The sequence below is a fragment of the Gymnodraco acuticeps genome, unplaced genomic scaffold (genome assembly GCF_902827175.1).
Source record: "Gymnodraco acuticeps unplaced genomic scaffold, fGymAcu1.1, whole genome shotgun sequence".
In the NCBI taxonomy this organism is placed as follows: Eukaryota; Metazoa; Chordata; class Actinopteri; order Perciformes; family Bathydraconidae; genus Gymnodraco; species Gymnodraco acuticeps.
This window is the reverse complement of record NW_022989983.1, coordinates 733,528-746,521: the sequence shown is the minus strand read 5'-3', so window position 1 is coordinate 746,521 and position 12,994 is coordinate 733,528. Positions and strand designations below refer to the sequence as shown.

The 12,994-nt window shown below is 42.4% G+C and overlaps 2 protein-coding genes across 4 annotated transcripts; both read right to left on the bottom strand.

Moving 5' to 3' along the window:
• Window positions 1-415: 415 nt before the first annotated feature.
• LOC117543715 (vasopressin V2 receptor-like) lies at window positions 416-2,347 on the bottom strand. The gene is made up of 2 exons (XM_034212213.1): window positions 1,482-2,347; window positions 416-636 (listed from the first exon to the last, which is right to left on the bottom strand). Exons 1-2 carry the CDS (start codon window positions 2,344-2,346, stop codon window positions 416-418), a joined length of 1,086 nt encoding a protein of 361 aa, XP_034068104.1. The 5' UTR covers window position 2,347.
• Window positions 2,348-3,115: 768 nt separating this feature from the next.
• Window positions 3,116-12,832, bottom strand: LOC117543768 (CCA tRNA nucleotidyltransferase 1, mitochondrial-like). Of its 3 annotated transcripts, XM_034212325.1 has the most exons (8): window positions 12,774-12,832; window positions 12,431-12,560; window positions 10,964-11,157; window positions 9,487-9,625; window positions 8,750-8,876; window positions 8,262-8,455; window positions 5,981-6,234; window positions 3,116-3,568 (listed from the first exon to the last, which is right to left on the bottom strand). In XM_034212325.1, exons 2-8 carry the CDS (start codon window positions 12,558-12,560, stop codon window positions 3,323-3,325), a joined length of 1,284 nt encoding a protein of 427 aa, XP_034068216.1. In that variant the 5' UTR covers window positions 12,774-12,832; the 3' UTR covers window positions 3,116-3,322. The 3 variants fall into 3 exon arrangements, with proteins under 3 accessions (XP_034068216.1, XP_034068218.1, XP_034068217.1); XM_034212327.1 differs by lacking the exon at window positions 12,774-12,832 and having other exon boundaries at window positions 12,476-12,683; XM_034212326.1 differs by lacking the exon at window positions 12,774-12,832 and having other exon boundaries at window positions 12,431-12,682.
• Window positions 12,833-12,994: the final 162 nt, after the last annotated feature.

The following is a 12,994-nucleotide window of genomic DNA, read 5'->3' as shown; positions in this document are numbered from 1 at the left end:
TCGGTGGATATGGGAAAACTTTGACCTGCTGGTAGCGCTAAAGAAATCAGTCAACGTATTCATCTTCTGGAAACCTGAATGTCTGTACAAAAAGTAATGGGAATCCATCCAGTAGTGTCAGTCTGGACCAAAGTGGTGGAACAACCAATGGATAAACCACCATCTCTAGAACCACAACACTAGCAAAAAAAAGTAAAACGTTCAATGTTTTTAAAGAATGTGTAAAGTAATACCGACTTGATAGCAAGTGTTCCATTGTAATATCCCTGTAAAGAATGATTGTGTGCGTTTTACTTCAAAAATATTGTCTCACTATAATATACTGTAACTACACTGACGTCTTCTTCACACTTATTAGACAATGACAATACCGTAAATCTTTCTTGTGCGAAAACCATGCTGTCCTGAGGTGAGTTTAAGAGTCCGGACGTCTGCTCTCTGACAGACTCTTGAGGCTCATGTACAGGGAGCTGACCATGGTGGCCTCCTCCTGGATGGACTCCTTCAGGTCGGGCTGACCCGCACACATCAGGGCCACCAGGGTCTTTGGCAGCTTCCCGCTGAATAGCAGGTAGATGACGGGGTTCGCACAGCTGTTCAGACTGGCCAGCAGCATCAGGATGGTGAAGGTAGCAGCTGGAAGAAACAAAAGTACAATATTTAACTTTCCCTGTCATTCCTTTTGGAGGTAACATTTTAATTGCGATTACATTTGCAGTTCTGTGTGAGGGAGGGAGGTGTAAACAATTGGCAACACTCATACTCCTGTGTTTGGTTTTTGGCACTGTACCTATTTCAAAATCAAAGTTGCTATGATGTTGAAGAGAAAGTTAAATAAAGTTTTACGAAAAAATCTCTGGGGCAGACTATACATTTATGATTTTTTAAGACATACGAGAACATATCTGTATAGTTAAAAATCCTGAAACACGGCAAGAATAAATATCAGTGCATACATTGTGAAAGAGAGAAGGACATCAGAAAAATAAAGTTTGTTGTACTGTGTTTGGTGAATGTTTTATTTGCCAGTGGCAAAGAAAGAAAAAAAGGAAATACATATAATGGACAATAAAGTATTCTGAATCTGAAAAGTATGTTCAAAAATAAATAGAAAAGCTGGTTTAGCTATAGATTACAGCTTATTCAATGTGTCTGGCTAGCTACATATTTATTTGTTCATGTTGTGAGATACCAAACCCTGTCCTTTTTCTCTGAGCAGGTGCCTCCTTTTCTGAACCTACCCCAATTTATTCCACATTAAGTCAACATTAATACTGATAACTTATTAAAACTCTCATTGGCTGTACAGCAGCGGAAGTCAATCAGATAGTGATATTTGGATTTCATAATGGGATATCTCTATTGATTGAATCATCTTTACTTTGTATCCTCATGCCTTATCTTGTGTCTTTTACCTGTAGCCTACCAAAAACGAAATAAATGTTGTTCATGTTGTGAGATCCAAAACCCTGTCCTCTTACTCTGAGTGGGCGCCTCCACGTCCCACACGGACCAAAGCTGCACGGTGAAGAAAGGCCCCCAGCAGAGGATGTAAGCGAACACGATCACCACGGTCATCTTCACCGTCTTGACCCTCGCTTTAGACACCCCCGCCACGCTGCTGGCCCGCGAGGACAGCGGCTTCCTGACCTTCCCTGCGCCCTGCTGCGTCTTCATGTGGAAGTTAATGTACACAGTGCGGCAGATGCGGACCTGACACACGATCACCATGAGAATGGGCAGCACGAATATCACCAGAGTGGTCCACGTCACGTAGGCTCTGGGACCCCACGGTTTAATGAACTGAGCCCAGCAATCGTACACACCGGGGGCCACCTCCACCCGGGAGAAGATGAAGATCTGCGGGAGGCTACCGATGAGAGAGGCGCACCAGGCGGCGCAAACTGGACCGTTCCAGCGTGCCCTGTGCCTCTGGAAAGTCACCATGGGTTTGCAGATGGCTTGATATCTGTCTATCGTCATCACTACAATCATATAAGAAGATGCAAACATCCCGACCACCTGCAGGTACTTCACAGCGCGACACAATACGTCCGGTCCCACGAATCGGTCAGTGATGTCCCACATGAGTTGCGGGCAAACTTGGAAAAATGTAACCACAAGGTCGGCGACGCACAGGTGGAGGACGAAGACGCGCATCCTGGAGAGCTGCTTCCTCCGCTTCCACAGCACCAGCAGCAGCCCGAAGTTTAGGATCCCCGCGGTGATGAAGATGATGGACAGGAGAGCTATTTCCACCCGAGCCAAGCGCTCATCCCGCGGATCATCGTCAGAGAGTGCGTCCTCCAAAGTGATGTTACTGATGTTTACAAAGAACCAAGACATGCTTAAAAGTAGCCTTTATAAACCATTACAGGGTAATCCAGATGAAGTGGGGCATTTAAAAAAATAAATAAATGATAAGCAGGCAGCCTGGAATATGACTTTAAATATGACATTAAAAGGGACATTTGTTGAAAAAAATCGTTATGGCCGTTTAGTGGTAAAATTACACATGTTGAGGGTCTCCAGGCAGAGAGGGGGCTTTATATCTCCTCTCTCTGCAGGAGGGAGGAGCAACCACCCACACACACCCACACACACACACACCCACCACACACACACACACACACACACACACACACACACACACACACACACCACACACACACACACACACACACACACACACACACACACACACACACACACACACACACACACACACACACACACACACACACACACACACACACACACACACACACACACACACACACACACACAAACACACACCACACACACACACACACACACACACACACACAACACTACACACACACACACACCACACACACACCCACACACACACACACACACACACACAACACACACACACACACACACACACACACACCACACACACCACACACACACACAGAGAGAGAGTTGTATTCTGCATGCACTTCAACACAACCAATCACCATTTCAGTCTTTTCAATAAAAAGTACAACCTATTTATAGAGCATGTTTCTTTTCAGAAAATGAGGAGAAAAACCAAACTTATATATCAAATTATATAAAAAGCTGTTTCTAGTACACATTTGTCCCTCATATGCATTTTGTGATCTCTTTATATGATGATGGAGAACAAAATAGGGCTACTTTAGAATGAAATCAGCAGCTCTGATCGTCAGAATTATTGTCGTGTCCGTTTTTCTCAAACTAAAACGTCTCAATCAATACCCTTCAAGAGCACAATTACAGCAGCCAAACCCTTATGGTGCGACATGACAAAAGCACGTCCACTTTCCTCCTCAAATCACGACTTTACGTGACTGAGGAGTTCATCTTTGTCCATCTGATAGCCGCTTTTCTTCCAGACGTCGCGGAGGTCCTGTAAGGTGGAGCCGATCTCCTTTCCCGTCGTGATGCCCATCCTCCGGAGGTCGTGTCCGTTGACGGGGAAGCGAGGGACGGACCACCCGCTGAGCTCCGCAAGCAGCTTCTCCTCACCCTGATACTTCAGCAGCTCACACACTTTACTCTGGGTGTCCAGCTCTCGACTCTGAAAAGACACATTTGAGTTAAAGGTCGCCTATTATGCAAATTTGTCATGTCTCTTCTACATAAACATGTGTCCCCTCTTCTTCATGTCTCTTCTACATCAACATGTGTCCCCTCTTCTTCATGTCTCTTCTACATCAACATGTGTCCCCTCTTCTTCATGTCTCTTCTACATCAACATGTGTCCCCTCTTCTTCATGTCTCTTCTACATCAACATGTGTCCCCTCTTCTTCATGTCTCTTCTACATCAACATGTGTCCCTCTTCTTCATGTCCTCTTATACATCAACATGTGTCCCCTCTTCTTCATGTCTCTTATACATCAACATGTGTCCCCCTCTTCTTCATGTCTCTTCTACATCAACATGTGTCCCCTTTTCTTCATGTCTCTTCTTACTCAACATGTGTCCCCTCATTCTTCATGTCTCTTCTACATCAACATGTTCCCCTCTTCTTCATGTCTCTTCTACATCAACATGTGTCCCCTCTTCTTCAGTGTCTCTTCTACACCACAGTGTCTCTCTTCTTCATGTCTCTTCTACATCAACATGTGTCCCCTCTTCTTCATGTCTCTTATACATCAACATGTGTCCCCTCTTCTTCATGTCTCTTATACATCAACATGTGTCCCCTCTTCTTCATGTCTCTTCTACATCAACATGTGTCCCCTCTTCTTCATGTCTCTTCTACATCAACATGTGTCCCCTCTTCTTCATGTCTCTTCTACATCAACATGTGTCCCCTCTTCTTCATGTCTCTTCTACATCAACATGTGTCCCCTCTTCTTCATGTCTCTTCTACATCAACATGTGTCCTCTCTTCTTCATGTCTCTTCTACATCAACATGTGTCCCCTCAGTGGAAAGAGACTCTGAAAGTTTCAGGAACAAAGATTCTCTCTCTTTTTGATCCATTTCTATAAAAACCTGTCTGAAAATGAGCTGATCAGGTTTTGGCCACTTTATGATGTCATAACGATTTTTTTACTTGTGTAACCATTAGCCAATCAGCAACCAAGGTAACCCCCCCCCCCCCCCACCTTATCACCTGAATCTCCTCCTAGAGCACCATTGAGTTCTTTTGAACCAAATGTCTCTCAGAGGGGCGTGGGGAGGGGCTCCTTACTTACATCTAAAGTAACAGACAGAGAATCAGCACTTTGGAAACAGGGCTGAAACAGAGGGGATTATGGGTAATGCTGCAATGATCTGTTTGGTGTTTCAGCCAATCAGAGACAGGCTCTGTATATATCTGAGACCTATAATATATTGATGAAAAACAGTATAATAGGGAACCTTTAAAGCCCCTGTCAGATTTAAAGTACTTCCTATCAAATTATAAGCACTATTAAAAAGGGGGAAGTTGGTAAATATTTATTTAGAGTTCAAGACTCCTCTGATTTGTTTTCATCAGGACTTTGTGAGAGTGTTTTGATTGGATTTGATTGGCAGCAGTTGACACAACTGTCGTACTATTCTGAACAAAATATTCCTAATTGTTTCACAGAAATGTATGACATCTCCTTTTTTTCCCCACTTCTAACACAAAGCAAAGCAAACGGCGTGTAGATATTTAAAAACCCACTTTTCATTCAGAAGTGGGCGATGGGTGGAGGTGGAAACTGTCCAGCAAGATGAAGGAAGCGAGTTACCGAGGTGTGTTTCCTGCATTCAAAGTGGGCTGGAGTCACAATTATGTTCATGTGTGGTTCAGTGGCTGATTAAATGACTTGATTATTTGTGTCCCCTGGGGAGAGCTGAACACATTTCCCAAGAGCGCAATGTCCCAATGTTAAGTCTTCAAATTGATCTCGTTTTGTCTGACAGACCGTTCAAAACGCAAACGTGCTTTGTACAGGTAACATCATAGCTGGGGAGGAAAACATGCCCATTTCATCTGGAACCCGCTGCCTTTTCTTTTACGGCCATCGAACATCGGAACATGCTTCCAGCTGAGTTTAAGACGTGCACTGACTTCCACTATTTTTCCCATGGTGCAGGAAAATGGACGTTGAGCAGCATTACTCTGACTGTATTGTGAAATGTTAGATTCAATTAATTGTAACATTATAGTTGTGCTAGTATTTATATGTTATACTTCTGTACTTTGATCTGTATTAAGTGTGATACACTATGAAGTGTTTGTTGATTGTGTGTTTGTGATTTCTCCTTGCATTTCAAGCTAATTATTAGAGGACATAAAGCCCTCTAATTATGCTATTGTTAGCAGTCACTTCATCAACTGGCACATCACTAAGCTGATGAGAAATCGTGCCTGATAAGAATATGGTATACCAATCAATGACTACATTGTTTTGTTAAGTGTCCAAACCATAAATCTCTCCTGTCTTTTTTATAACACCACACATGTACAATTAGCATGGGCTTGTTTCTACAGAGGAGGCTTAAACTCACGTCGATGATGAAGTCAGTGAAGGGTTTCAGGCTGTCCGGCTCCTCTCTGCTCTTGCACAGCTCCTGTCTGTATTTGACCAGGAACAGAGCCAGGGTCTTCTCCTCCTTGGACACCTTCAGCCGGAGGTCCATCCTCTCCACCTCCTCCGGGCGGCGGAAGAGAGCAGCCAGGACGGTCATGGGTTTGGGAGAGTGGTCTTTGGCTTTCTGCCACACTCGCTTAATCTCCTCCACGTTGCCATCTGGAGGCAAACCTGAGGAGCAGCAGACGGGACTTTAACAAGTACAACAACACAGAATACTACATTTTGCTGTTGGTCAAAAGCCGAAAAGTCTTAATATCCTTGTAGAAATCGTCAGTGGTGAAGAAATTACTTACTTACTCATGAAGGGTAACCATGGCAACCATTGCAACCATGCGCGGGAAGTCTTCTTCGCTGCTTTTGTGGCAGGACTACAGCGCCACTTACAGGCCTGGCATATGTACTACAGCGTCTCCAGCGCTTTCGAGCGGTCTCGTGTGAACGGACTCGTTTCTGGTGCCTGTTGCGTGTGGACGGAATACTTTTTTGATATCGATTTCGGTCCGTTTGCGTTATCGTCTTCGTGTGGCTCCAGCCTTAAAGCCTGAGCAGCTGACCCTAAGGGACTTTCATTAACATCAGCCGGTAATTGCTGGAGAGCGAGGGGCTACAAAGAGCTGGAAGTGGTGTACATTAGGAAGGGACAGCACTTTGCAACACATCACTTTAAGTGGGTTTGGGACTTTTCATTTAAGGTGTTCACTTCCTTAGAGGCCAAAGCAATTTAGGAATTGGTCCCTTATATGACCAGGCTTACAGAGTGGAAGAGAGGTGATTGTCAACTCGGTTTTGTTAAAACTATACAATAAATGGTTGATGCATACGTTACATGTGTTTATGTAGTGAAATATACTAAGCTGAACACCCATGAGCACACCCTTATGCACTGTGACAGATGAACCATACGCACAGTAGGGTTGCCAGAAACTGACCATGATCAAAATCGATTATTCGGCAGCCCTGGCGAATAATAATCGATTATTCGACCGACCCCGACCCCCCCCCCTCAGACAAAAGGAATTCCGTTGTTTTTTTTACTGGAACATGTTTAACAGTACAAACAACAAACATGCACGCATGTCATCACAACGACGTGGCCTTGAAGTGAAGTTGGTAATGGCCGGCTGTGCTGCGTCTTTCTCTGTAACCTCTTTGGCGTGCTTCGCACTCAAATGCGAACGCATTGTTGAGGTTGAGCTATGATAGACCAACGTCTTTTCGCAGAGCTTGCATTTAACTTCCTTTGGACTTGTAAGTTCGAAGTATTTCCACGAGGAGGAACTCTTTTTACCTGCCACTTTGTTCATCTTTAGTCGCACGTGTGAGGGAGAGGGGGGGTGGGGGCGGGGGCGGTGTGAGGGAGAGGGGGGGTTGGGGGTGGGGGTGGGGGCGGGGTCAGTGTGTAGCGTGATGCAGCAGCAGTCTGCTCTGCACGCAGGCTTCCTCCAAGTTTACACTAAAACAAACTGGTGGTGTGACCAATGGCCATTTACAATTATTAATACTATTACTATTATTAGCATTAGTCGATATTTTGGTTGAAACTAAGCCAGAAAAAAAATAAAATAAACATAAATAATAATAAAAAAATATATAAATAAAATCGATTTTTAAAAATAATATTCGATTATGGAGACTGTAACGAATAATCGAATAATCACTGGCATCCCTAACGCACAGGCATATCAAGCTGGAATACACCACAAACTCTGCAAGTGTAGGATTTGGGATTGCACCAATGACTTATTAGCATGCTACATGTTCTCTCAGAACATTTCCAAACAGGATTGGAAGAGACGTTCCAACAGGTACTACTGCATTTGACCAAACTTGGCCAAATGCAGTAGTTTGAAACCGCCATGTGCATCCATACTGTAATCGAAAAACATCACTAAAAATGAACACGTTCCGATTTCCTTTTTTTCTAGTGTTTAAGTGGAGGTGAGCAAACTGCCCTCTGCCCCAGCGTCATATAAAAGTGTCTATTCTTTTCTTAAATGGTAAGTACTATCATAAATAACTGCCATCAGGTCAGGTTTATTTAAGTACAACCTTTTCTAGTGTGTTCTTGAGGAAATAAATATTTAAACATATTTCCTAATGGACCCACAAGCTCTTTGCTAAATGTCATCGTTGTCTCCTCTCTTTTATACTTTCCACTCTATTTGTGTGCATTATCTGATTGCCCCCCCCCTCACCTAAGTACTGGACCAGCTCCAGACTGTACATCAGCTCCAGCAGGTGATCAGCATGGTTACCAACAACCATCTTCTTCAGCTCCGTCCAAATCCGTTCTCCAGATATCGCTGCAAGGCCACGACTGTTTTCCCGGATGGCGTCCAGCGTCTTCGGGTCGTGGCGGTCGGGCTCCGGAGCCACCCTGCCGTAAAACCTGGGGGGGGAATACGAGACTGGAGGTTGAGGTTCTTGTACGTCAAACAAATACAAATGATGAATTTCTTCTTTCTTTCATTGGCTATTTCAGTTCAAAGTGAGATGAGGGATGAAGTAGAAATATAATAATAATGTATTACATTTTCCTTTTAAGGTGTTGGGAAAATACTGAATGTACTCTTCAAATGTCAGAGTAGCACATGATAACAAAGAGCATGTGAAGGACACTGTTCAGGAACTAGTTGTACCAAATGCCCTAACACAAGGTTAAAGGGAAATAAAGACATCCCACCTGAAATAGCGCAGTATTCTCAGGTAGTCCTCTTGGATTCTTTGTTCAGCGCTGCCAACAAAGCGGACTTTGCGCTCCTTCAGGTCTTCGTATCCTTTGAAATAGTCGTATAATGTGCCATCAAGCCCTGTGAGAGAGTAAAATAAAGACAACACATCATACATTTCTGACAAATGAAAGCTTTAGCGCAAGTTCAATAAGGAAGACCTAACAATGAGTCACGTACACGTCACTCTATGGCTCCCTTCCCCCCTCATTAAATACGAGGGCGTCACCCCTCAGCAGCCAATCGCTGCACATACTAAAATCCTTAAATGCCTGCTCTTCCTCCCTGTCAGTTGTCATTGCAGATGATCACACGCAACCCGTCTCCACCCCTCTCGCCTCCCGTCTCCTCCAGGACAAAGCTAAACCTTCCTCCTTCAGACCGGTCCCACCTACTCATCACCACCACCAGTGTCTAGACCCCGGGGATTTCATCGGAGCGGTTTTTTCCCTCCTGAATGATTATCCTGCAAACCGGGGCCTAATCGCCAAACACCATTCCATTCTCCTGTTGTATTATCATGGCAATCATTTCATTCATATGACGTGTAACAATACATATGTATTCCTTACATCACGTCTCTCCGGTTTGAAGTATAATTAATCGTGATAAAATAGGTGACAATGTCTTGTGAAGTAAAACCAGACGCAGATACAAGTCCTTTAATTGAGTGGAAAACAAACACAAATACCTAGAAACATGGAGTTGATGGTGAGGTCTCTGCGCTCAGAGTCTTTCTGCCAGTCCGTGGTGAACTCCACCTCTGCGTGACGTCCATCCGTCTGAACATCCACCCGCAACGTGGTCACCTCGAAGTTCTCATTGTGTAGCTGTGAGCGAAACCGATAAACAAAACACCGATGATTAAAAAAGGCAAAATTAGAATGATGCCTGGAGACGTGTAAATATGGCCTCATTCTGGAGTCACTCTCTTAGATGAAGGTAAGCAGTATTTCAGACGGCAAGTGTCTAATGTGGAAAGGAAAACATATACAATGAGTAACCCAAACACATAGCTGATAATAGATGGAGAAAATTGATAGAATATTGCAAAAACTAAAATACAACTTTAATGCTCTTTCTTTAATGAAGGCCCAAACCCTGTTCTCCTTTCCTTCACTGGTTCCTTTCAGTTCTGCTTACCTGCTGATTGTGAGTCTGCACATCTTTGTACATATGTATATGAGCGGAATCGTGCAATTTAATTTATTATTTAATTATGTACATATTACCTATCATGTCTATTTTAAGTCCCATTTATTGTTTTTATAGTGTCTTGTTGTTGCGTGTTGGCACCTTGAGTTTATTGTAATTTCGTTGTACCTGTACAATGACAAAATTAAAGATCTATCTATCTATCTTAGACTGCACTGTAACTTTTATCCATGTATTTTTTCTTTTAATGTTTATTTTATTAGCTTTTCTTTTTAATGACTGTTTTTAAATGCCTTTTTCTGAATGTCTTTCATTTTTTGTAAAGCACTTTGAATTGCCTTGTGTTGAAAAGTGCTATATAAATAAACGTGCCTTGCCTATCTATCGATATGTATTCAAGTAAGTATGTATGCATATGAACATGGGTATAGCTGGGTATGCGTGTATGAATGGTTATTTATAAATGCAGCACTGTGCTCGACCTTCGATGAATATGAATAGAAGCGACTGGGAGACATGAGAACATATCTAGGTCCCCTCTCATTTCATTGCTCTGTAATCAGCTTTACTTTCAATTTCAATACACTTTTTATTTCATTTTCGTTTTATTTTTTGATTCTTTGTTGTGATTTCCCTGTAAAACAAACCTGAGTTTGTATTCTGAGCGAATCGCATCAGCAAATGCTATGAGAACAGTGACTCTTCTATTTATCCAATACTGTTATATTATTAAAAGGTTAAGTAATCAGCAGCAACAGCATATAAAGTAATTCAATGTTGCTCCACATTTACCAGCTTGGATGAATACATAAATGCATCAATAGTCATAATCCAATCATTTAATACGTATGATTATGTAATGGGCTATTATGCACAATAAGTACTTTTAAGTTAAGCTAATGTTCTGCAAAAGTAAAGGACTCTGCAAATAGTTGAAGTAGTGTTTACAGCAGCTTGAAAGCAGAAATGGAACTAATTGAAAGCAGGACAGTTACATCCTGCGTGCCTCTTACTCTTGCTGTAATGGTCCCATGCTTCTCTCCTTTGTTGTTGATCATCCTGATGCCAGCTTTCTGGAACATTTGCTTCATCTCCTCTGGAGTTGCTGTGGTGGCAAAGTCCACATCGTCAGGCCGCTTCCCAGACAGCAGGTCCCGCACCGCGCCGCCAGCGATCCTCAGCTCATGCTGGTGCTTCCCAAACAACTCTGGAAACAACAAACACACACTTTAGGGAGACTTTACAGAGGATATGTGTCAGGGCACACAAACAATTGCACTAGCTTGAATTCAACTTGAAAGGCATAACCTGAGAAAACTAAAATGTTTTTGTTGTGTATATCCTGACTGCAGTTCTCACTTTGCCTATTAGTCTTATATGCCTATTGCTTTTTACTTAATATACGATTATTGTTGCTTGCAGAACAGCTTTTGTAATGTTCTTCAGGCTTAACATTTGTATGAAGTTCTAGTTTACTAAACACATAATCATATTTGACCCATATTAGGGTGAAATGTTCAAACAAGGTGAGCACATCAGAAAATGTTGGCCTCTCCTGTGTCGATTTTGACTGTTTGCCTTTCATTTGCATCAGGCCTAGTAACATTGATTGATTGAAAAGTTTATTAACAGCTTGTATATTGGGTACAGTACAGTACAGCTCAAAACATACAATTGTTAAGGGGATGCAGACCAGAGAAAGACTTTCGTCTTGTTTACATCAGGGTCCCCCATTTCCAATTCATCATGTCATTTAAGACATATAAGACATATTTGACATACAGATGGCTTATTTACAATTTACATTTTAGATTTCGTTCTAATACATCCTAACCGGACATTTAAGATATACCAAGTCTACAGATATACAGTTAGTAACAGAAAAAACCATATTTTTTGAATGAAGAGCAATACTCAAATCAGATGAATACAGTTCCACCAAAATACTATTATGTTTCATAAGTAATACTCTTCACAGAGACAGTATTTCGAATAAGTCTCGCACATGTCTTTATCTACACTACTGTACTGAGTTGTTAAAGCCACCGCTGCGCCCCGCCAACCGAGACCCACGCCCCCCTGAAAAAAAATTATAATTTATTTTATATATATACATATAGCACCAAATAGCAACATTAAACATGCGCTCTTTTATTAAATAAACTAAACGCTTTCATTTTAAGTTGTGAGGTTAGTGTTTTTGACCCTAAGAAACACTGATGCATTAATCAATAACAATAATCCACAGCTCCAGAGGATTTAAAAAATATATATCCCAGTGCCACCTCCCCCCAGTGCCACCCCCCCCCCCCCCCCCCCCAAGCAGTAAACCTAGGGGAAACACTGCATATTATTGATCTAATATGTTCCTCTTTGAACCTTATTACTTGTTCTATTGTGAAAGTTCACTACCTAGCTTTACTGAAGACAAGAGGTCGGTATCAGCACTGTTTAGAGGTGTGTTTGTTGTCACATCTCACCTGCTAGTCCTTTCAGCCCCTCACTGAACAGAGACTTGAACTCACTGGTGTTCAGCTGCATGGTGAAGAGACTCCTCCAATAGAAAGCTGTTCTACCAATCACCCGAGGCTTCAATATCCTGCTCCACATCTGTACAAACAACAAATAAGTTATCAAGTGTTTGTTATTTAGAGCTTTTTGAGAGCTAGCTTACTGTTAGCTACATGTCATTGAAGTCACGCTGGCTGGCTGACTTGTAAAGCTGCTCAAACATCGCGAGAACATGAGAAACAACATGGCAATGTCAACGCTTCAAACATAACGTACACAACTGAGAGCCACTCATATATAAAGTGTTATTACCAGACAACGCTACTATCACTTTATGATAGCCTTCTCTGACATCAGCATGCAGCTAAGCAGGAAGTGTTTCGGTGGTTTCTGACCAATAGCGTGAGGTTTAATCACACCGACGAGAGCAGCTTGCTGTCCACAACTGATCGCGAGATTTCAGTTTGGTGGTTAAGTGACTTTATTTATGTAACTGGATAGACCCCTTGCTTTGTTGTTAACGATTATCTATT